Below are 23,695 nucleotides of genomic sequence, written 5' to 3'. Positions count from 1 at the left end.
AGGGGGCATCCATATATGTAGTTGTTGAGCTATATAACAAAACATAATTACGATTCATCATACCTTCTCTCACATTTATAATATAAATATATATACGCTTTCAAGATCAATCTTATGTATTTTCTCCCTACCCTCCATTGTATGTACTCCCTATATACGCTCCCTTCCCTACCAAGTATTCGTAACTTCCATCCAGTCAGTCCGCACACCAATCACACGATACTACATACTACAGAAAGCAGCCCCTCCATATCCACACAGACAGAGTCATTTCAAGTACAGACACTACAGAAATAAGTAGTTCTGCTCCGTTCCTTTGAGTTGTTCGCTTGTCTTCACGGTTCACGTTAGTTCACGACTTCAGGCTCACATTCCAATCGGTAAAATCGAGTGACAGGTTGTGTGACAGGTTGTGCACTTTATTAAAACGCAAGCAGATTTCGTCTAGTTGGTGAAATTACTCAAAATTGCCAAGAAAGTTGGAAAACGGAGCGGTAACCTATATTTCCTCTTGACAAGACAAGTATACAATACACATATACATATCTATATATATGTGCATATATAAGAGTCTCTTGAGGCAATTTTCCAACCTGTAAAACGTGTAAGCGCGATTCGTTGGTGACATGTTCACACGAGAAGTGCGTTGTTGCTTGTAGCTATCTGTTTTGTCATTTACGATGTATACCAACAGCTCTTACATATTACGTGAAAGATCTAGCTGTATTAGACGAGGTAAGCAATAACAAATTTTTTAGCTGTGTTACTTTCTTAGCCAAATCCTATAATATTACTCTTGTTCATTCACTGTTTACCAATGATAAATTTATGAGTTTATTTCCTCCAACTCTCTACCTAGTATATCCCTGCAGCTATAAGAATTAACGGAATAACATATTTGAAATTTCGTATACATGTGTGATCTTAATTTATTAATTTTTAATCTCATTCCTTTTTTCTAATGTTAAACTGAGTTGTTAGTTCTTGAGGATTGTTGACAAGTTGACTGTAAACTAACAGCTCTAAGATGTATGGGTTAATCATCATGGATTAATCATAGCGAGATAAAGCATATGATGAGACATTTCTTTCTTGGAATAAATTAATTTCTCCCGATGTGAAAAAATGAGCTTCGGAATATTATACACTGGTATAGACACGATAACATTCGATTTGTATGCACGAACGAAAGCTAATCGAAGCTTTTTATTTAGTTTGGTTTAGTTTTAGAATTTATTTTTGTAAAAGTAGGAGTATATTTTTTTCCAGTGTGTTTGAGAGATCTATCCAGTAAGAAGAACATAGACTCTTACGGATTTTGGTTTTTGTAAGTATATAATTATACTGTGCCCTATTCTTTGGTGGATTAATAATCTGGCAAACTGGTGTTTGGACATAAAATCTACGCGTGCAATAATTACTAACCTATATATCTTTTCCTCTTCGTTGATTCTCAATAAGAATAATTGCAATTACATAAAACTGGTGTAATTGCGTCTATTGCTTTGTAGTTGATATTCTATCTATTGAATTTCAGGTTTATGAAGCTTTGTAAAAATATAATTATATGCTGTATATTATAAACTTTCAGTGTTTGTTTGGGATAAAACAGCTTGATTGCTTTTATTTGTTGAGAAAATTATTTTTAATGGCGTGAGGCTATTAAGTACATGTATAATTGGTATTTTGCTAGAATCGAAGGATCGTGGTTTTATGTTATTTTTATTAATTTATTGTGCTGTTTTTGTTAAGGTTGCATTTTGACGAGGTTGGACAATCTATATGGGGCAATGCGTGTCTCGTAAAGGGGGTGCAGCTCTCGCAGCCGGTCATCGCGACTCACCCTCGTATCATATTATGGACAAAAAGCCCTCCAAAAAGGTAAATTCAACCTATATGTATATATATACAAAGATATACAGGGTGTGGAATTATCTATGGCCAACTTCAAAGCAGCGTTTATATATTGTAATTTGCAATTAAATATCCTTATACAACTTTTTAATATTATTAAAATTTGCCAAGCAGCATAACAATTTACGTAGACACTTGGACTAAACATATTGTTATAAAATTCGGAAAATATAAATATTCTTAAACATTGTTTTTGGATTCTTCTCGGAATCAGCCGTTCTGTTTATATGATTTGCAACTTGATCATCAACTCTGAACCATCCTATATATCAATAAAGTAAATTTGAATGTTGCGTGACATCGACGAATCAATATACTTTAATGCTGCAGCCATCTGGAAGCCGAAAATATTTAATTTAACCTGTACACTTTCCGAATCTTCCCTAAATGTATAGTGCATCAAAAATGAATCGATACTTTTTAAACTTTTCTTGAATAATTTTTTATATAATTTTCAAATATGGAGAAACGATTATAACTTTTAATTCCTTTCACGTCATAAGGAAAGAAAATAATGAAAATATCGTGCATTTTAAAATTAAACTGTACAGTTTTATTATTCCATCATAAAATGCTAAGCAATTTTCACTCGACAAAAAGCATCAGCTGCTACTTGAAGAAAAGTATGAAGATGTTAAAGCGTGAAATAGCTGAGAATTTCTTTGTTCCTAATTATTTTAATTTTCACATGGAATCCGTTTCTTCATTGTTGTTTTTAAACTTCCCACAGAGCACTGTTTACCGGAAACATTATAGGAAAGGTCGTGTAATAGAACGTTAGGCATGGATCAGAACTTATAAGGCTTTCCTCGTTATATACTCCATCTACAATATTAAAAAAAAAATAACGTTTTCCGGTTTATTTATTCGTAGCGCTTAGAGGCCATAGCGAAGCATAACTACGTTAAAATATTATACTTATAAAATTTATATAAGTGAGGAGAAGAATGTCGAATGGACATTTTCATTAATAAAATTTCTAATACAATATTTTTTTATCCATCATTATGAAACCGGATATATTTTTTATAAATAACGCACAGTTTTCACTAAAAAGCATTTTATTGTTAAAAATGGACTGTTAAAAACTCAAGGTTTTTCGTTAATTGGGTTGTTATCGTGAACAATGCGTTACGGTTTTCATGAAGTATGTAGGCACAAGTGTGTAAAAGGAAAGAGCCAAAGCAAGGAGAAATATGGGTTCACTGGTCTGTACATTGCAGTGAAACCGTAAGCTTATATGAAAGAGATCCACATTGCGCTAAAGTAGCTATACGTTGAATGGAGAACGTATATATAATATACATGTACAGGGCCCGCGCTAGTTAAAACGCCCTATACAACATAGATGCAAGAAAACGTGCACCTCGCTATAGCTATCGGAACTATCAAAATGTTTGATAAGATTTTTCTGTACACACACACACACACACACATATATATATATATATATATCAAAACATTTCAAAAAGGTTGTAAACAAAATATTAATGTCTCTTATAAGCTTGGAAATTCTCTTATCGTTGCATCTATGTTTGGAGCATTTCAACCAATGCACCCTGTACACAGACAATTTGTTTATCTCAGAATACTTTCGTGTCCACGACTCAAATCGAACGTTGACAATTTTATGCAGGTTTTTGATGCTCAGGTTTGTACGAATAAGAATTGCGAAAAGGGATCTGCCGTCCGTAGCTCGACGACGTGATCGGTCGACTGTAAATTCTACTTTAAATGATTATATACGTCGAAGGGGATTTCATCGTCGAAACACGTACCTGGACAATAGCAGCTAGGCGAAAGGTTTAGCGGTCAAATGCTAGCCACGTAGCGGCACAGCTTTATTATCATGTATTAGGTGGCTGTACCTTTTAATTCCAACCAACTGATTCAGCACTTAAATATTGCCAGTCGTATCATCCTGAAATGATTCCTGTCGGAATTGCTATTCGATAAATTAACTCGAGTCCTGTATTAAAAATCTAAACCTCTAACTGAGAAAAACAAAATAATTTTAAACAATATTGCCTGAACACGTCCATTCAGATGTATTAAATAACTGATGGAACCGAATAAAGAAATTTAATTGATTTAATTAAGCTCATTAATAACAATTAAATGAATATTCGTTTAGACCAAGCACATATTCCAATGGATGTATTCACAGTAATATTTATTTGAATGAACGAGTCCTTTTCTCAGTGCACAGAAAAGGTAACATAGTTGAGTGTTTTTATATGGACACCCTTCTACACTTTGTATTGTATATTACTGCAGTTTATCTTAAGATCTTTCCAAAATATTACATTAATTTATCATTTCATTCAATCGTTCGCTAGAATGTCGATTTGAAATTCCACATAGGCAAAGTTTTTGCTAGAGTAGGTGTGCGGATGCTACACATAAATACGTATAATTTTTATTTCCTTATATAAATTCCAAGGAAAATATTTCGTAAACGACTGAACAAAACAATAAATAAATATTGTATTTTGGAAGACTCTTGAGATAAGCTTCAAGAAAAAGCTATACAAAATTCCAGATAACGTTTGTAAGTTGCACGTTATTGCTCCACTTGGAATATTTGCTATGTATCGTTACTTTATCACTCGTTTAAATCATAAATTAACGCGTACCATGTAATTTCTAAGAAATGTTTCTGTTTCTTGCATGAAAATTCTTCTGTTGTACCTTTTCGATGCGCCACTCTGTATATTGTAATAACGGTGAAACCGCTACTCGCTCCTTGGTATTAGGATGCTTCGGAACATATCAAGTCTCAGTCTTCTGTAACCAGAAGCGTAGGAGAGATTTCCCAGGAAACAAATGTCTTCGAGATCTTTTATTCTTGACACTGTAGTAGTTTTATTTTCGTTTCTTCATTCATAGTTCTTATTAGAGAGAGAGAGAGAGAGAGAGAGAGAGACGTCAGTCTGATTTATCACGTCACGTGGTTACACTCGAACGCATCAACGTTGTAACGTGCTGTATATTATTATACGCTTTAAAGCTTCTTGCTTTTCGTTCTTCAGAACTACGTGATGTCTCAACAGTCTAATTCTCTACTCAGACTCATAAAATCATATGGAGAATTATTTGTTCCAATCAATACCTTTTAGTAAAACCCGAATAACGACGTAATTAAATATTATATTATGTATTTAGGTGACTCTTTGTATCGACGTTATATATACACAAAGTCAAATCCGAAAACGTGTGTCCATATTATGGCATTATTCTCGAAGACCGATTCTAATTTATTGCACAATAATAAGTTTTAACCGGTCTCTCAAACAGCGTCGTATTATTCACACGAGTGTAATGTCAGTTTGAGAGGTTCCATAGTAAAATCAAGTAGATAATAAAATTCGAGCTCAAATATCTTTACTGTGGTAGTTAGACGATCAAAATGGAATATTTAATAATGTTTTCTATATATGTTTTTTACTCATTTATAATTACGAAAATCATTAACAAAGTAAACGTGTGCTGAACTTTAAGGTTAAATTAAACTTATTTGTAATAAATAGCATCATCTATATACACGTTATTTATACTTAGTTGGATTGGACGTAACGATGAATGCATTTTGAGTGTGGCCTCCAGACTTGTAAGTGGCGCCAAAGTGTGTATACATGTGCAGGGTGGTTTCTGTGCATGTGTGTGTGTGAGAATTGGTGGAAAACACAATTTGTATAGCAGCCACGATTCTTATATCCAAAGAGTGTGAAACGATCACGTGTACGATGAACGAACGATAAGAATAAAAATAAAAATAAGAATAAGAATATCTTAAGATTTGTAAAGAGTAACGTGCAACAATGCGTAATTCAGAACTATATATACATATATGATATATTTTGCTGTAGAAAAATGTGAATATGAGAACTCCAATGAGTAAATAAGTAATTTCTCTCGAAAGCCTAGTAAAAATTAAAATGTTCCTAAAAATATTTCTTAACTCAACGACCAATAACGGTTCAAACGAGAGCTGCTTCAAGTTATTAGCCACCCTGTAACCCCTCAAACATTTAACATATATCACTGACACACCCTGTACATGACATTTGGACGTGAGAAGATCGATAAGAAAAATTCGGTAGGTAAAGAAGAAGCTGTGGTTCTCACTCAGAGAAGTACATTAAACGATGGATAAAGCGATGGTTAGTGAAAATATTGGTGGGTAGGCAGTGCTGGCGTCGCGACGGCGCCGCGCCGGCGTAGAAAACCCGATCGATTCTGCTTGTTCTTCGTGAAAGAGCAGGAAGAAAATCAGTGGTAAAGAGGTGGAGGAGTAGAAGGAGGAGGAGGAAGAAGAGGAGATGGTGGCAGTGGCGGCTCTGGAAGTGCGTAATCCGAATTAGAGAGAGAGAGACATAGTCGTAAGGCGCCACGACGCCACTCTCCACTTTTCTTAGACAGAACGCAAAGTGACGTAGCCTAACAGCCGCTAATAATCGCTGGCTCGATATATGTGCTCCTCTTCTGTCCGCTGGTAGCACCGCCTCCTCGTCTAGGAAGAGGAGAATCTGCTCTTTTCTTGGATAGAACGCAAAGTGACGTAGTCCAACAGCTACTAATAATCCCTGGCTCTCTATGTGATATTCTGTCCGGTGCTACCACCGCCTCCTCATTTAACCAGACAATTCTGTCTCCTGAAAGTTAGAACCAAAATAATCGCGCACCTTGTGTGAGAGACCGAGTCTCTTTGGCTAGATTCTCCATTCGAATCGTGAGAGATCGAGTTTCCTTGGCTGCACGCTGGACTTTTCTGAAAGATCCTGGAAAAAGGATTTATCATTTTAGAAAGAATTCTGATGATCCTGATAAAAGCCAGAAGGACACTTCTCAGAGGAGTTTATGTTACAAAACGATCGACGTAGCTGAAGAAACAGCGATAATTGCTGAGCCAATGTGGTCTTTCATCCGGTGCTACCAGCTCATCGTCTACTAGGAGAGTCGAGTTGTGCTTGCCAGGAGTCAAAACTAAAATTATTGCAGTCAGTGTGACCGAGTTTCCTTGTCTGGGCTTCCCATTCGAAATCATCGACACCAAAGTGGACCGAGGAATATTGGAAATAATTTCCGGGAGGCATTCTGTGTGGAAAACTTCATTATAATTTTGGAAAGAATTCACATGATCTTGATAAAAGCCGGAACGAGACTTATCAGCAGAGTTTATATCACGAAATAGTGCAGGACTAAGTTGATATATGATAAACCTTCGCTAAACCTTATCATTTCGCTTGATTTACTACTTGAATTATGTTTCAAGCTAACGCAGTGGATCCAGGGATTTATTAATCGTGAATTGTTTTTTTTTTTTAATCGAGAGTAATATATTCTGTAGTTTTTGATTGTAATAAAGTTATCTCGATGGAGAAAACTCGGAGATCGATATGAAGAAATTGGAAGAATGAGGTTTAACCTTGAAAGGAGAAGAAACGTTGTTGATTCGGTGCTCCGGGTAGCCCTTAATTTACCATGTCACTCAGAGAAATAGCTGTTGCAAGCTTGCATATTGGAGCAAGAAACTTACCGGTGTAAAATTATCATCCCTCATTCATCAGACAACCGTGGTTGTTGGTTCTCTTTTTCGATTAAGATAAAGACGCAAATTGACAAAATCGTTGTCCATCGATCAACTGTGAATCCTGCTTCTTTTCTCGATTAAGCTTGAGAGACAAATTGGCAGGATGGAATATCGACGTTATGGAGCTTCGAGGTACGAGGAGGATATTCTGGAGAACGAAAAGGGAAGAAGTGAAGGAGAAGGTGTAGTGGTAAGGCTACTATGGCTGTATAAGCTACAGGTTCATTTTAAGTTGGATAACGAAGGGGGCCTGCCTCTGTCTCCCCAAGACATCCCCATATTTTCATCTCGGATTCACTCGTTCTCCGAGCACTCTTTTCTTTCGCTTTTCAAAGATATTTCTAGCCTAAGCCCGCTTCGCTATATCGTTCATCCAACATTTACCACTGGCGACCTCGAACTTATGAGAAACTTAGCAAATGTGTTAATGCGCTAATACGTTGCGTCATCGGGTGCAACAACAAATCAGTTCTATCGTTAATCGTAGACCTAACGGCCGTAACTGAATCTCATTGTCAGAACTCTAAATTATCTCTTTTATGTTTTTTCTTTAATTTTATCATTTTTCCTCCTGTGCGCTGAGAAAAGAAAATAGTTTTTAAAACAAATAAATATTTATGCAAATATATGTCCATTCAGATATGTATTTAGTTTTGATAAATAGCTCGGTGAATCAACGAATAAATTGTGTCAATTCAGTCGAATTTAATTTGTTGAATTAAACTTATCAAGTAAATCGGTATCAAAATTGAATACGTATCTCAATGGACATATTAAGAGGAATATATTTCTTCAAATTAACCTGTTAACCAGGGAGTTCTCTTTTTAATTACGCAGCATATAACGGGTACGAACTCTTTCACTAAGACTTGTCAGTATGTCACGCTCAGAGGACGTAAATTCATATTATTCCTGCTCGTTCCAGGGTGCAACATATATTTCAAGGACGTATTCATATGTCCCACCCTTATCTCACATTGTTCAGATTTGACGTATTTATACGTTCCGCTCGGTTAACAGGTCAAAATACTTATCTCTCAGCATACAAGACATGTTGATTATATTATAGAATATTAAAGAAAAAACCTCAGATTTTTACGAAAAAGCGCAGCTCATAAATGACACTTGCATCCTTTTGATAATCGAGTCTAAATGTGAGCACACACACATGCAACAAAACAATGGATCGTACTACTCCGTAAGATAATTATAATAAAAAACTCAACACGTGACGGTGACATTTCATTGTTTCGTCGCACATTTGTACACACCTTAAGATTTTCTATTGGATAATAGCATTGAAATTTTCTTTTTGAAACTTACCGGCAGATCATTGAGGGAATAATATAAAGTATCGCACGCGGAAGAATTTCTATCTATATATAGCTACTCTATTAATTCTGTAATATAGTTACCGTCAGCTTCTTCACATCCGTATTTGAATTAAACGTTTTACCGGATAGGAAATTGTAAAAATAAGAGACTGCGAGGTTCGCAAACGGCACACCTTTGAAATACCTATATATATACATCACTTGACACGCTATCGTACTTAACGAATTACTTTCAGAATCCCCCGTTAGCCCTTTCGCCGCATATAGTTTATTATACCTGTTGTCCAAAGGTTCAAGGTTAAATTCGAGTCGACATTTCACGATATCACGAAAATGGCGGTGTACCGTTATGCATGCCTCGCTGCTAATTCAACGATAAGAAAATTATTGCTAAAATCACGCTAAATTCTACATTTAACTTTCTTATTGCTTTAATTAGAAAATAATATAATCTAGAAATTCTTTCAAAGTATTTATATGTACCAAAAAAAAAAAAAAAAAAAAAAAAAAAAATGGAGAAAGGTGAATGAATAAAAAGTGTTAAAGAGAGATTTGCTAATGAATATTGTTTTTGCAGGATAAGACGAGTAAATTTGGAGCGCAGACTCGAGGTACGGCGATGTCGTTCGGCTTCCGTAGAAGGCCCACCTCCGGGATACCGATGCCCATAGCAAGCCACACGTACGAGGCGGGACTGCTGCATCCACGATCGAAATCAGCTGGACCCGAGCAGAGTCGGAGGCACGACGAGGATATGGCGCATCGAATGACGCAGGGCTCCTCGTCGGGCAGATCAACGCCGAGGTTGACCCCGCCTAAGAAAGGGGGCAACGGTGCTGCAGTGAGAACCACCAGATTTGGATTTCGTCAACCACAGGCTAAATACACGAACAAAGTGGGAGACGTCTACACGAATCCTCACGTTGCTCACTACAATCAGGAGGTTCTGCAGCAGCAGCCAGTCTCGGTAGACAACTACTCAGACGCGAGGAAGCATTCTAGTAGAATGAGTCAGGCTTATGGTACTCCACCCTCGTCGAAGCAACGAGCATCACCGATCAACGGCTCACCGTCCTACAACAATAATCACTCATCCACCAATGACCCGAACAAAAGAGTCTCTAGCATTCCAGAGTCCATCGGTAGATACACGCTGCACACCAGTCATTTGCCATTGCCACAATTTGCAGTGAGGATGAACGATTCGATTCCTAAAGTAGCGAAAACAGCAGCCAATCAGAGTAGAAAGATATCGTCGAATACGAGAGGATGCACCAGTTCGAAGGAAGGTTCCAGCACGGAGGACTCTGGCCTTGGTAGCTATCATGGGCCTTCGGATTTAGATTATGTAGATGGCGCGTCTGGCCTTAGAAGGAACCACGGTAGACCTAGAAATCTCAAGATGGTTGTGAATGGTAAAAATTTTGACGTAAGGGACGTTAGGGAGGAGGATGGTACCGTAACGGAGATATCTGTGATTAGATTACCCAAAACTTGTCCTTATCCAGTGATAAATACAGGACTGGTACGCGAGAGGACGTTGCAGTATCAGAGAATCGTCAATAAGGACAATAGGTATACAGAATCGACCACCTCCATGTCCACCACCTCTTCCGAAGGCTACGACGAGGGTCTTGGCGAGGAGAAAGTTTACAAGGACAGATCACATTCCGAAAAGATCCCTCCCATGAAATCCAACTTCAGCCTGATGAGCTGCGATGACCCTGAATATGGTCATGGCGAAGCTATGGCGGATGATTATTCACTGAGCTGCGAATCCAGCGACGAGTGCCAACGCATCACCACTGTTAGCAGTAATCAGCACCCTTCACAGCACTTAAAAGCGATTTCTGAAGTGGCCAAGAGCGGAACTTTGCCAAAAAGTACTCTGCGTTCTGTACTTCTCACTATTGAAGATCCCGCCTTCGCCGCAGTTGCAGCTACCTCCACCACGCTTATCGACGATGAGACGTCGCCAGTGGATAGCCTTTTCGACAGTCCTACAGCCAGTATTACTCAATCCATTGAGAAACATTCGAGGAAGGAGTGCATCGTCGAAGCACCTTTGGATAATATCGCTGATGACGACAGTCCAGGAACCCCTACCAATGCTTCAAACTCTTTGAGTTTGTCCGAGGGACGCGAGTATTTTGACGATGAAATTGCGGATCAACCAGGATTGGTCTTCAATGATAGGGGGAGTCGTGAATCCAAATCCATATTAACCAGTCAAAATATGGAGAGTAGTCGCACGTTGATTCAAACTCTTTCTAAAAGGAGTAAGTTGTCTATAAGTTTTCTATACTTCCTTTATGTCTTTGTAAAAATTAACGAATGATTTATTGTACAGGTTTGAATCATGTAAGGAGCGTGGAAAATAGTCCGTTCCATGGCAGAAGAATGAGTCGAGCTGGTAGTGTGGATACTTTGTCGCCTTGTGAATCGATTGCCTCCGATGATTTAATGTTAGATTTTGATCGAAGCGATGCTAGCTCTTACGAAGATTCTCGTACTCAAAGGTAATCACGAATAACATGAGGCAGTGTGATAGAGCTTTTAATATATAGAAGTTTTCTCTAACGGTGACATGTAAAAGATATTTTATGTTATTTTAATAAGAAAGGTAAGTCAGTTAAGACGTTAGCCTAAAAGGTTTTGTCAAAGATTTAATTTTTAACATTCTTTTCAATTAGTGTTTATTGGCTTTCAAGGGGACGTATAATAATAAGGATAGATTTAGATTAAAATAGAGGTGTGTAGGAGATTCGAAGGTCAAAATCCTTTTTCTAACGAATCCCTCCATTTTTTGTTGTATATTCTTGTAACTTGTATTAATAGTTTTCCAAAGCCAAGTTTTTATTTTTTCATTTCATTAACTTTTTCACTAGATATTTCGATTTGAGAGTATACTTAGGCGAGCGACCATATATGTGTATCTGTAGTGATTACGTAACTACTTTAACCAAGTCCTCTCTTCTAAGTAATTTTAAATCGAAGCATCTCGTAAACGAGTAGATAAAATACAAAGTTTGAAAAAAGCTACGAGGCTACAAATTAAAAAACAAATTCCATAAAAAATAAATTAATGTAACTTTCAAATCTCTTTCGTTTATCCACTTTTAACTAAACCTAAATGTACTATTATGTATTCTCTGGAAATCAATAAACACTGTTAAAAAGAATAGTTAAAAATTTAAGTACTACAAAATTTTTCAGATACACACGTTAACTGACCGATACTGTATATAGAATCTAGTATTATCATATTTTATTTAATTCGATAAAATTTCAAAGATAATAAACTGTTAAAACCATTAAATTAAAAAATAGATTAAATATGATAATGGTAACTCTACAATTAATAAATATGGATTCTATATTCCACTTTTAGAAGAAACCTTTAAAAATAATATCTCACTAATCAAAAAATCGTAGATAATACCTTAGTAACAAATTGCAGTATCATTTTAAGCTGTATCCCTTGATTAAAAAGTTATCAGAAGTTAATCATTTTTTTAGATATTATTTGGAAGCCTCTTTCATATTAATGATTTTTGAGTTAACATTAATTAATATCAGACCTGGTATATTTAACTGTATTTTACACATAGTTGAAGATTTTAAGAAAATTAATGATTTTCAGAATTGATTCAAATCCAGCATTGCACGAATTAGATGATGCTACTATAATCTCAGAATTAGAAGCTCAGGGAGAAGAAGTTATGAGGCAATGGACATCCTTACTAGGTACTCAGCCTCAACACAATGCAAATACCAATAATAATAACATCAACAACGCAATATTCAACAATAATAATAACAACAACGGTCTCACTCCGACCGAGTCTGGGTATGTATCATGAAATATTCTGCATGGCTTCAGTTACTAATACCTATGTAAATATTAGTTTCTTCTTTCAAGTTATTATGATTTCTTTTCGCTATTACAACTATCCCTTGTATAAATAACAGTTACAACAAAAATTTAATATCATCATGTTAATTATTCACTTAATTAGTTTAGATTATAATCGTTCTGCTATTCATAAAATATAAAGCTTTTCCAAATAATAGGACTTGTTAGTCGTGTTATTTTACTCAACATGTATTAATTGCATGTAAAATCAAGTACTTAACAAGCAAGAAATTAAATATTATCAAAACTTTATAAAAATACATGCAAAGTGTTTAGTTTAAAACTGTCAGACTGATTATTGTTGAAACAAATGGATTCTGAAAAAAATGTTTCAAACAAAGGTTGTATGATTCTGGAGAGGGACATTTGATGGTACGATTAGTTTGACCTTGAAAGGTCATTTGAAGTTCACATGAAAATGAACTTGACTTTTTTACTTGGAATACCCTATATATTTTACATATTTTTGTAACTGACTTTAAAATATTTCCAAAACTCCGTTGAATTTATCACTTCACCTAATTATTTACAAAATATTTTGATTCGTAGTTAAAGATAGATGAGAGACTATGCGTGTGTGCATGTAGCGGTCACGCATACTAATTAAGCCAAACTCACAGCTTTATGCAACTCCATAAGGAAAACTCTCGTAAACGACTGGATAAATTGATATATTCAAAAAAATATTTTAGAAAGCTCTTGAGATCAGCTACAAAAATAAACTAAAATATAAATGGTGTTGCATTTAAAAAAAATCGACATGACTATCATGTAAAGTTTAAATGACCTTTCACAAAGTGAAACCAATGATACCCATCGATGCCTCTTTCTAAACCATAAAATGCATTTACTCGAAACCTATTTTTCCAAACCCATTTCTACTCAAATTGAAAGTTCTAAACTGAACACCCTGTATATTGCGAAAGTCCCAAAAAATTGCAAGACTACCTCTTTCATCATAACGAAAACCATTACACACGAGTTGAATAAAATAAAAATTCGCTATTTACCACTTTGCCTGCACGCTTTAACGATATTCTTTCTTTATACGCGTAGTATATTCAAGGAAAGTTTTGTTAATAGTATTAAATAGTAAGATTGAATAGCATTTTTATTGATAATTAGATTTTATAGTTTTTATAATTTATTATGATTCAAAGCTTGTGTTGCGACTAGTAAGCAGAAATATAGGATTAAAAGTTGAATGTACCGTATTCACTGTTTCCAAACGATCTTTACTGGTGAGTCATAGCGATTTTGTCTCTCCACTCTCTACCTCTACCACGATAAACTAGTAGTGTGGTATACACTATACTCTGGTATGTATACTTGGTAGTCCTGCTGCCAGCCAGCCTGCCTGCCAGTCTGGCTGGTCGGCGCGTTGTCGAGTTTATTCGGTTATTCATGACCTACACACGCGTATATATTCAGCAAGCCCCATAAAACATACACAAACAAAGCCTCCTCTCTACTCAGTATCCACTATCCAGTGCCTCAGTGTTAGTCGATGCGAGTAGAATGAATAGACTTACGAAGCTGCTTTTGCATTACGTAATAAAATTTCAGGCGATTCAGCAGGAGCACATCTTTACGAAACACAGTTATCAATTAAATTCTCTTTTGGACAAATTTTATCGCTTACGAGGATGTAAAAATTGAATTATTACGTAATTTTATTTTTGCAAATATTTGCGATTTGTCGAGGAACGGACGCTACCGAGGGTGTAAAGAAGGAAAATCTTTATTAATTAAGCATGAATGATGGGATTCCTTTGTTTTGAAACTGAGGCAAAGGAAATAGACATCCATTCACCTTATGCTCATCGTGCATGACGTACAAAAGCACGTGGTGTTTCAATGCACTTTCCATGTATGTGATTCCCTCTCCCCTCTTACACATCGACAGCTTATCCTTCCACCAGTATCTGCATTTTTCGCTGCTTCCTTTATTGTACTCGAAGATTACACACCGTACACGATAGGACATGTATTATATATATAGACGAAAGAATTATTTTTCTTTAATTCCTCATCATTTAGAATTATTATTATTATACTTTCATAAATGTAAAATAGTTTCAGTACAATTCAATCATATACTCATATTACACTGTTACGTCAATTATCAAGTGTATCTTGCGAAATTGTTTAAATTATTTTTTGACAAAATACTGAAATAGCGAATCTGTGGTACGACGTAAATGCAACATGGAGTATCGACTTTCTTACACCTTCTCTCTCTCTCTCTCTAGGATAGAAATTTAAGGAGAACCTCGCGTGACAATTGGTTTGTTCCGACTATAGTGAAATGACGTAAGCAGGTCGGTCAATACTTATAAGGGTTTATCTATTTCCATCGGCCTAAATGTTTATAAAAAGTTAGTATAATAGTTGGCGTATATAGGGAATTTCCTGATTGAATGGCCGAGAAAGGAAGTTTTTCAAAGGGACGAGGAATTGATTTTTCCGAGTGGCAAAAGTTTCGATCCGAGCTGTGAGCATGTATGTATATATATATGTACATATAAAGAGAATCCTGCGTGGCTTCGTGCATCAAGCCCATTATATGGATATGGGTATGGGTGTATCCCTACTCTACGCCCCTGTGTGTGTGTTTCTCTCCCTTTCTCTCTTATCCATCCACCATCCAACGATCCACGTGCACAGGGGGCAAAGACTGCAAAGACAGGCTCGTCGGCTCGTTCCGGCGTTTCTGGCGGTTCTGGCGCAGCTGCTTGCTGCTTCTCCCAGCCAACACCGAGTTGCTCGCGATCACGCCGCTCACCCACCATTCGCCAGTCGCCTAAGCTTCGCACTTCGCAGTTCGTTTTGTTCGCTCAGCTCAGGCAAGCCAGCGCCAGTAGCCAACGCGCTTCCATACCCGGTGCACCGGTACTCGACGTTTTCTCCTCGATATTTTCAACACTCCATTAATTTCCAATTTTGCCCAATCGGATTATCACTAGATTTATGCAAACTTTCGTCCAAAGCAATTGTAAATCATTTTTTTTTTATACATATATGTATAAATACTTTTGAGAGTTGTTTATAGCGAGAGTTGAGGTGAATCGGATAAATATGGTTTAGTGTAGGAAATGATTAAAGGTTCGTGAAAGAATTTAGTCAGATTAGCTTAGTTTTCATTTAACGTTTCACGAATATGCTTGTTGAGGATACTGTTGACAGCATGTGTACGAGTTAAGTGGAGGAAAGTCATTGCTTGTTGGTTTTGAGGAATATTTAGTGTTTTTTATCATCATAAATACATTGTCAACTTTATTGGGATATTATAGAGTTTTTCTACTGAAAAGAGTGCTTAGATTTATTTTCAGGAGTATTTAGTGCCTTTTTTTACTATGCTCATCTGGAAACCAATCTCGGTTTTTTTAATTACTTGCTCTGTCCAGACATTACTGTTTTTTCCTCTTGTTTTATATATATTAGAGTTTTTACTCTGAAAAATAGTGTCTAGTTTTAATGGATGTACGTAGGCATAAAAGATATCGGTGTAATCATTAATATCGATAAGATACACGAGAATTTCTTGGTTCGCACTTCTGCCAGAGTAGTTTATTTTCTTCTGAATTTTGCTCCAGAAAGCGGTATTTAATTTTAACAATTGTTCGTACAGAAGGACAAATTTTCTCTGTTAACGTAATGTCAATAAGAAACGGAACTCTTTTATTGAGATTTCGAATTGTCTTTTGATGAACTTTTTTATACGAGAATTTTACTGAAAAAAGTCTAGTGCTTGAGTTCAACAATTGTACTCATATACATGAAAAATAGCCCTCGCGAAAATGTTTAATATCAACGAGAAACTCGAGAGATTCCTAGTTTCATCTTGCTCAGATTTTTACCTGCCTTTGGAAAATAATTGCAAAACTTTTGTCAGTTTTGAAAGTTTGAAAGAAAAGAAGAAGTATTTTGTCAAAAAGTCTCGGATATTGAGATGAACTGAACGTTAGTATTTTGTGTTCTAGCGCACTAATAAAGCGAGTGAAGGAATTGCGAATGCCCGATGAGGAGGACACGGGTGAGGATTTCTACCAGCTGACTTACGCTTCGAACAGGCCAGCTAGACAGTCCGATAATTCTTGCGATCTCGAACCTCTAAAAAAGCATCCATACGTGCGTGAAAATCGTCAAAAGCGCGAAAATCGACACGAGAATCATCATTACTAACACTCTCGTTATAACGAGCCGATCGAGTAGTTTCATCCAATAAAACAAACTTTTATTAGAAACCTCCTATATACTCAAAACAAAAAAAGATATATAAAATAGAAAAAAGCACAAGAAAATAGCAAAGGTAATCAGAGTTATATTTGAGATTCTTTAAAATGTTAATTTAATAATTGCTAATTAATTCGTTTATCAGGATCTCTCTGATAAAATTATCTTCTATTAGCGATTTTCAATGATCAAACCAGTGAAATATATAACTGTAAATATGTTCAAGATATAAAGTACTATAATTGAATGAGAGAAAAATAATTTAGTTTCTACTTAGAAGCAATTTTTCGCATTATCCAAATTTAATGTAAGAATGAATAATTAATAGTAACGTAGAAATTAGTGGAGCGTTATTACGTGAGAAAAAATTTCTTCTTTCATTCGTGAATATATGGGTACTCTCATAGATAATGTTTAAAAGACATTGGTAATTCAGAGGAGATACCTATATCGTTTCTATGAACTTGTCTCTCTTCCTGCACTTATACATATACATATAGCGAAGTTTTGTCGAAGTAGGCAAACTAGACGATAAAGTGCGTAAAAATCGTGAAACTCAAGAGGCGTGAAAAGTGTCCAGCATACGCAGATAAGGTATCGCAATTCGCGATTACCCTTGAAATTTCCATTTTTCATCGATGCAACTTGAACGTTGCTCTAAAAAAGATATCCACGTGCTATGACGTCACCTTTTGAAATTAACATTTTCCATAGCTTTTCACTGTTCTTCTATATACCAACCCCTCTCGCCTTATAAGTTTGAATATTTATCCATCGTTTCCTGAAAATTATCAAAAGTTTGTCACAGAGTTCAAGTTTCAAACGTTTGCAATTTATTTATCACTATTATATAAATATTTATATAGCAAGTGCTGAATTTAAAGTTTAAGTGGATTTAACCACGCTATTGTATAACTATATATTCACGGAAAATGCAATATTGAATTAGTTTACACAATATATATATTATATAATATTTAAAAATTGTAATCAAATTTATGTGGCTAATGATAGATAGGTAGAATTTCGCGTTAAATTGGTTATTTGGAAAATATTAAAGTAAAACAATACAACATGACCTGAATTAATCACGCAGGTTAGAAATGTTATTTTTTTGCATTCCAATTGAGTGACAGGGCTCAAGAACCGATGCGAGACGTTTACTTACTCCGCTGTTTTTATGCTTCATTGCTATTGGAGGAAACCGCTCTGTCATGATAAGCCAATTGCAATAGGCATTCAGGTTAAATTCGATCCAGGCTCCATTTTTCATAGAAAAGGCAAATGTGCAATTAGCCAACGTGAAATTACGTCGTTTTTCCTTTCAAGAATTCCATGTATACGACCTTAATATTAGAGTTACGCTGTTAAATACGATGGTGAATAGCAGTATAGATTTGTACACTGTACAATGGAAAATATTAGACTCTGCGAGTAAAATAGACATTTATATAACTTGTAAGCGAGCGATGAACCAGAGGATCTTTTATAATTTCTGGAAATCTTCAAAAGTATAAACATACATACCTAAGGAAAATATTAGGCTTGCGAGTAAAAAGACATTTGTAACTTGTATAAAAGGAGCGATGAACGCGAGGATATTTTACATTTCCTGGAAAATTTAAACGGTCGAAAAAAGTGCATGAGGAAAATATTAGATTTGTCAGTGAAATAGAAATTTCTAATTTGTAAAAGAATGATGCACGAGAGGGTCTTTTATCGTTTTTGGAAACTTTGCGCGTATAACTTTTAAAAAGTTTTTATACAATTAAAAGTTAATCGTAGGAAGAATCTAGCAAAATGTAAATTAATGGATTGTCGGCTAGCGAATTTATAGTCGGATGATGAAAAGTTACGAGGCATAAAACAAGTGAAATCTGCGGAACGAAAAAGGTGCGTGTGCCTGCGTAGAGGTCACACCTGCTGGCTTCCTTCTTCGTATCGAGAGGTACCACTCTGCTGCAGAGTGCACAATTGTGCCAATCGCAAATTGGAGCCGAGAGACTGTGAAAAGTTTCTTCGTGTCGGTATACGATATGAACTGGAGAATGTTGCTGTGCGACGGTCCTTAATTGCGAAATTTATTCATCAAAGTGCAGTGTGTTCCTCCAAATTCACCATGGACAAGCTATTATACACTTTAGGAGAGATTTTGGATCTCATCAACATTTGTCCACATTGACAAATTGAGCAATCCCACAATTCTCTATATTTCTCTTTCTCTACACGAAGGAGTAAAAGTGCAGTGTGCTCCTCTTCAACGAAGATATTCCACAGAGATTTTGGATCTTATCAATATTTGTCAACATTGACAAATTGAATAATCTCACACAATTCTCTATATTTCTCTTCCTCTACAAAAAGGAATAAAAGTGCAGTGTGCTCCTCTTCAACGAAGATATTCCAGTGATTTTGGATCTTATCAAGATTTGTCGATTGGCAAACGGAGCACTATCGATACTCTTTTATTCATCTTCTACGTCAACATGAGGGAATCCAGCGTCCAGAAGACCTCGAGTGCTTCGAATCACGAAAATCTTACGCTTCCCAATGGGTAAATAACTTGTACAATCCACATTCTGCATCCGTCCCTATTATACAAGTGTCACGCCATAGTCCATTGTTCGTGTAAGAAACGTTGAATTTTTGCAAAACTCTCAAGGCTCATCGCCAAATTTGCAAGAAACACTGCAGGTCTATTTAAAGTCCCAAACATGTGTCCGAAATGCAGTGCCAATATTAAAGCTGGATAACATTTTTTCCTTTAGAATTGTATCATGCAGCGTTACATTGTATCGATTTGCACGAATGAAACCACTCTTATGTGAGTCAAGTTTTTATATACCTATCTCAATATACGAAGAGTTTATAAGCGTTTATATAAACGTATCATTGCAAGATATTTCTTTCTCTTATAGATTTTCCAGTTACATTTTATACAAGGTTACATTGTACAATTTTTCTCTGCTTAGCAATCAAGCTTGTTTATTTTTTGTAACCCAACATGGCTAATTTGTACATTTTTACTTTGATATTTTGTAAAATTTTTCTATTCAAAGATACATAGACATTTATATATATATATTTAAGGGGTAGATGAAGTACCTATTATACATCTACGTTGCTTTGGATTTAAAAAAAATACTTTGTATCTCGAGAATCATGCAACTGGTTACAAAAGTCGATGAAACTAGTTATTCGAACGTGAGTGTGTAGTCTGCTAGAATAGTTTGACTTCCAGCGAGTTGAATTTGAGAAAAAAGCTTTGAAAGTCATCGTTACACTCTCGGCCTGCTCGTTTCGGACACAGTGCTGCAGTGTTGCATCCTCTGCTGCGTATTTATTATTTATCAATTTTCTCGCTTCTAGCATGCCACGTGCTCTTATTACATTCTTTTTTTTACTCTATATTAATTATTTTTCTAAGAGACGCTTTTGCATGCCACGAAATCCAAACGAAAGCATATACAAAAACGATATCTTTATACTGCAATGTACGTGGTTCGCCTGATAAAACGACTCGGAACGTGTGCTTAAAATGCTGTTTAATTTCTCAACTAGAAAAGATACCATTTTATTTGTATAAGACTTTTTTCCACGAGTGCAAATTGAAAGAAAGTTGAGAAAGATCCTATTGAAAAAATTGATATCTGTTAATTGTTACGAAGTTAAACAAAATTTTATGTCCGTGAGCTGAATTATTTTATCTAGCGGAACCTGTATACAATATACTTATTATTTAATGTAGCATGAAAGTGCAGCGTATACATACAGCTTCTTATACGTTGACGCGAACCGTAGTCTTAAGGCAACTTTTAGTTGATTCGTTAAAAAGCAGAAAAATCAAGTGGAGGCTGAACAATGAATTGAATAACGATAGGGCCCTTTATGGCGATCAAGGTCATGCCTTTGCAATATTCGTAATCGCACTTTTGAAGGTCATGAAGAAAATAGAATCGAGTCAACGCAGTGCCGAATGGTAAGAAACCGGTTGGTTTACTTTTTGCATCTGCAACCTTGCGTATCATATGTTTAACTACGTGATACAATGTTTGCCAACTCACGACGGATGAATTTTAAACATTTCTAATAGATTCTTTACTCGGAAGCACTCCTGACAAATAAATCGGTCGTGAGAGGATCACCTGTAATAATAATATACCAGAAATTCCTTACTAAAGGGTCTACTTCAGAAAATATTGATAATTTCAAAATCACACTTTTGTCATTTATATTTAATATTAAAAAACTGTAAAATTTAATTGAAACTATGAAAATTTTTATTTTGGTAGAGCGAGACTCGTCTATGATTAATAGAGTAATCCTGCATGTCCTGTGTAAGAGGGGATTCAACAATGGTGCTTCAAGGTTGCACAAGATCTTAATTAGAGGCGATCCGAGAGAGATTGTTAACCGTGGAATATTTTTCTCGGTGCTTTGTAATTGTCGTGGCAGTACGGACGTTGTAATCCTTGATGAGGTCAAGGACCGTGAACGGTCGAGCCAATCGAAACTCTACCTGTGAAATAGAAAAAAAATAAACTCCCACAAAAGCTACATTGTATACGTTAGGTAAGAGAAATCTTACAAAGGGCATTGAACATTTTTTAAACCCACCTGTGCAATTTGCATTCGAGTTCTCAATGTTTCATTGAACGATCAAATTCTTTTATCGCTCATAAACAATAAGATAATGACTTATAATCTAAAAAATAAAGTTACGATTATTTAATTAAATAAATAATAAAATAGTTAAAACATTAGGAAGATTTTATTCTTTTGTTAGATTTTAGTTGACTTGGGAGGCTTTGCACGATGAAAAAAATAATGAACAGAATAATATAAATAAATATAAGAATATATCATTGATAGAATTTGTAAAAGAAATTATTGTAAACTAATTACTTTCTTGCATGTTGAATATTTTGTTCCTTTTATCGTTTTCTATTTCGCCACGAGTCCTTAAATGTGCGTGGCGTAAAGAGCAGGAGATTGTGTGTTTTCTTCTCGCATTTAGAATAGAATAGGAAGATTAGAGTTTAAGTGTTGAAATAAAAGAAGGCAATTCAATTTTTTGAGGAAAATAAAAAAGCGGAAGTTAGTTTGCAAAGTTTTCACGATGGCTATCACCTGGAAGGAGGAACGTTATTTGAAGGATAACCAGAGCGTCACGAGTTGTTGGCCAAAGTCTATCTTTCTATTCTTCTGGCGATCTATCCTTTCGAGGAGTGAGCAAGTTTCTTTCTCGCTCGAGTGAATTAGAGCTTGTCGTGTATACGTACATGAATTATTTCGAATCGCGCATCTTCCCGATCAATTGAATAATCTTCGTATCTATAATATTATCGTATGTCCTCTGCACACACACAGAGCTAATTAAACAAAGCTTTACTTTGGAACCGTAATAAATCTTAAACAATTTTTCTTAATTCTTCTAACAATTTATCCTTTTAAATAGATTTTTTCTCGCTCGAGCTGATTAGAGGCTTTTGTTTATATATATACATATAAGTTATTTCCAATCACACACATTGCCAATTTATCGATTAATATTTAGTCTTTTATTAATTATTTTGTATCCTGTGCAAGGGGGTAATTAAACAAAAGTATAATTTGGCAGTTTATAATATTTTAAAGAATATTGGTTCAATTCCTTTAAGAAGCTCTTCTATATCAACGAGTTTTGTTTCTCGTATAAGAATTAATAGCTGAAGCACCCTAGGAGATGAGTACTCGCGTGTTAATTGATCGCATTAAGATATCTACGCTCTCATTGATTTTCCTTTAATTTGGCCAATATGTGGGTTAATAAGTTTTCTACGTATGCACGCACACGATATTATCGAGAATTTATTATTATAGTTTACAAGAAATTCCATAGGTTTAATTATCTTAAACCACACTGTGGTCCTGCACTCAAATCGAACCGACACGACAATACATTTTATCCCTAAAGTTTCCTCGGAAGCTGATCTCGATCTGCCGAACCAAGGCAATGCCTCCTTTCGAGCAATCGACTTTTTCCACCAACCACAAGATATTTTTCTGCTCGGCTCGCTTCTCCTCATTTTTCCTCTTATAGAAAACTCCCCATTCACATCTACATCAAACTGTTGGAATTTACCATTAAACCTCTTCCAGCGAAAACAGTAAAAAACAGTCTGGATTCTTTTGATTTTAGCAAATTGTTCGCAGTTTATTGACAGTCGCTGACTGTAGGTTAGAGTGTTTTTTAACCTCGTTGACAGTGTTTTATTAAATACTAGTGGTGACTGATATTGGCTCTGAAAATATTTTTGTACATGGATGAAAATATTTCGAAGTAACTGTATAAGCTTGTAAATTTAGATATATTTTTAATATATAAAGGCTATCTGTGTTTGTGGTGATAAGAGGTTTGGGAATGTTTGTAAACTTTCCATTTCTGTTTGAATCACTGAATTAAACGGTGGAATTTCAATCTGGCTTTATCGTATTATATATTATATACAATCGAAAATTCAGGTTCACTGAATTCTATAAAAGTAGCTGGTTTTGAGAGAATAGCAGAAGCATTTGCTTATCAAGGCTTCGTAAAAAATTGACTGAATAGAGAATAAAATTAATGTCATATTGTTAATGGATGCAAAAATTTTAACGTGAGATGGAGTGATATTATTATCGTTGATAAAGATGTTCCTTGTACTTTGTTAGATCGATCGA

General features: G+C 35.5%; 1 protein-coding gene across 6 annotated transcripts in view; it reads left to right on the top strand.

Moving 5' to 3' along the window:
• The first annotated feature begins 156 nt into the window (after nucleotides 1-156).
• Nucleotides 157-23,695, top strand: part of LOC136785863 (serine-rich adhesin for platelets) — a 33,871-nt gene continuing 10,332 nt past the window's right edge. The window contains exons 1-6 of one of the 6 annotated variants that reach the window (XM_066747185.1): nucleotides 157-735; nucleotides 1,270-1,327; nucleotides 1,753-1,881; nucleotides 9,419-11,120; nucleotides 11,192-11,360; nucleotides 12,485-12,691. In XM_066747185.1, coding sequence (XP_066603282.1) covers nucleotides 1,783-1,881; nucleotides 9,419-11,120; nucleotides 11,192-11,360; nucleotides 12,485-12,691 — 2,177 coding nt within the window. In that variant the 5' untranslated portion in view covers nucleotides 157-735; nucleotides 1,270-1,327; nucleotides 1,753-1,782. Of the gene's footprint in view, nucleotides 736-1,269; nucleotides 1,328-1,752; nucleotides 1,882-6,230; nucleotides 7,698-9,418; nucleotides 11,121-11,191; nucleotides 11,361-12,484; nucleotides 12,692-23,695 lie in introns of those variants that run through there. The other 5 variants (XM_066747186.1, XM_066747181.1, XM_066747184.1 and 2 more) reach the window with 5 other exon arrangements.

Source organism: Prorops nasuta, unplaced genomic scaffold (genome assembly GCF_024137725.1).
Source record: "Prorops nasuta isolate Cenicafe-Biocafe unplaced genomic scaffold, Cenicafe_Pnas_1.2 PNAS00003, whole genome shotgun sequence".
Lineage (NCBI taxonomy): Eukaryota > Metazoa > Arthropoda > Insecta > Hymenoptera > Bethylidae > Prorops > Prorops nasuta.
The sequence above is the reverse complement of the archived record's forward strand: the minus strand, read 5'-3'. Positions and strand labels throughout refer to the sequence as shown.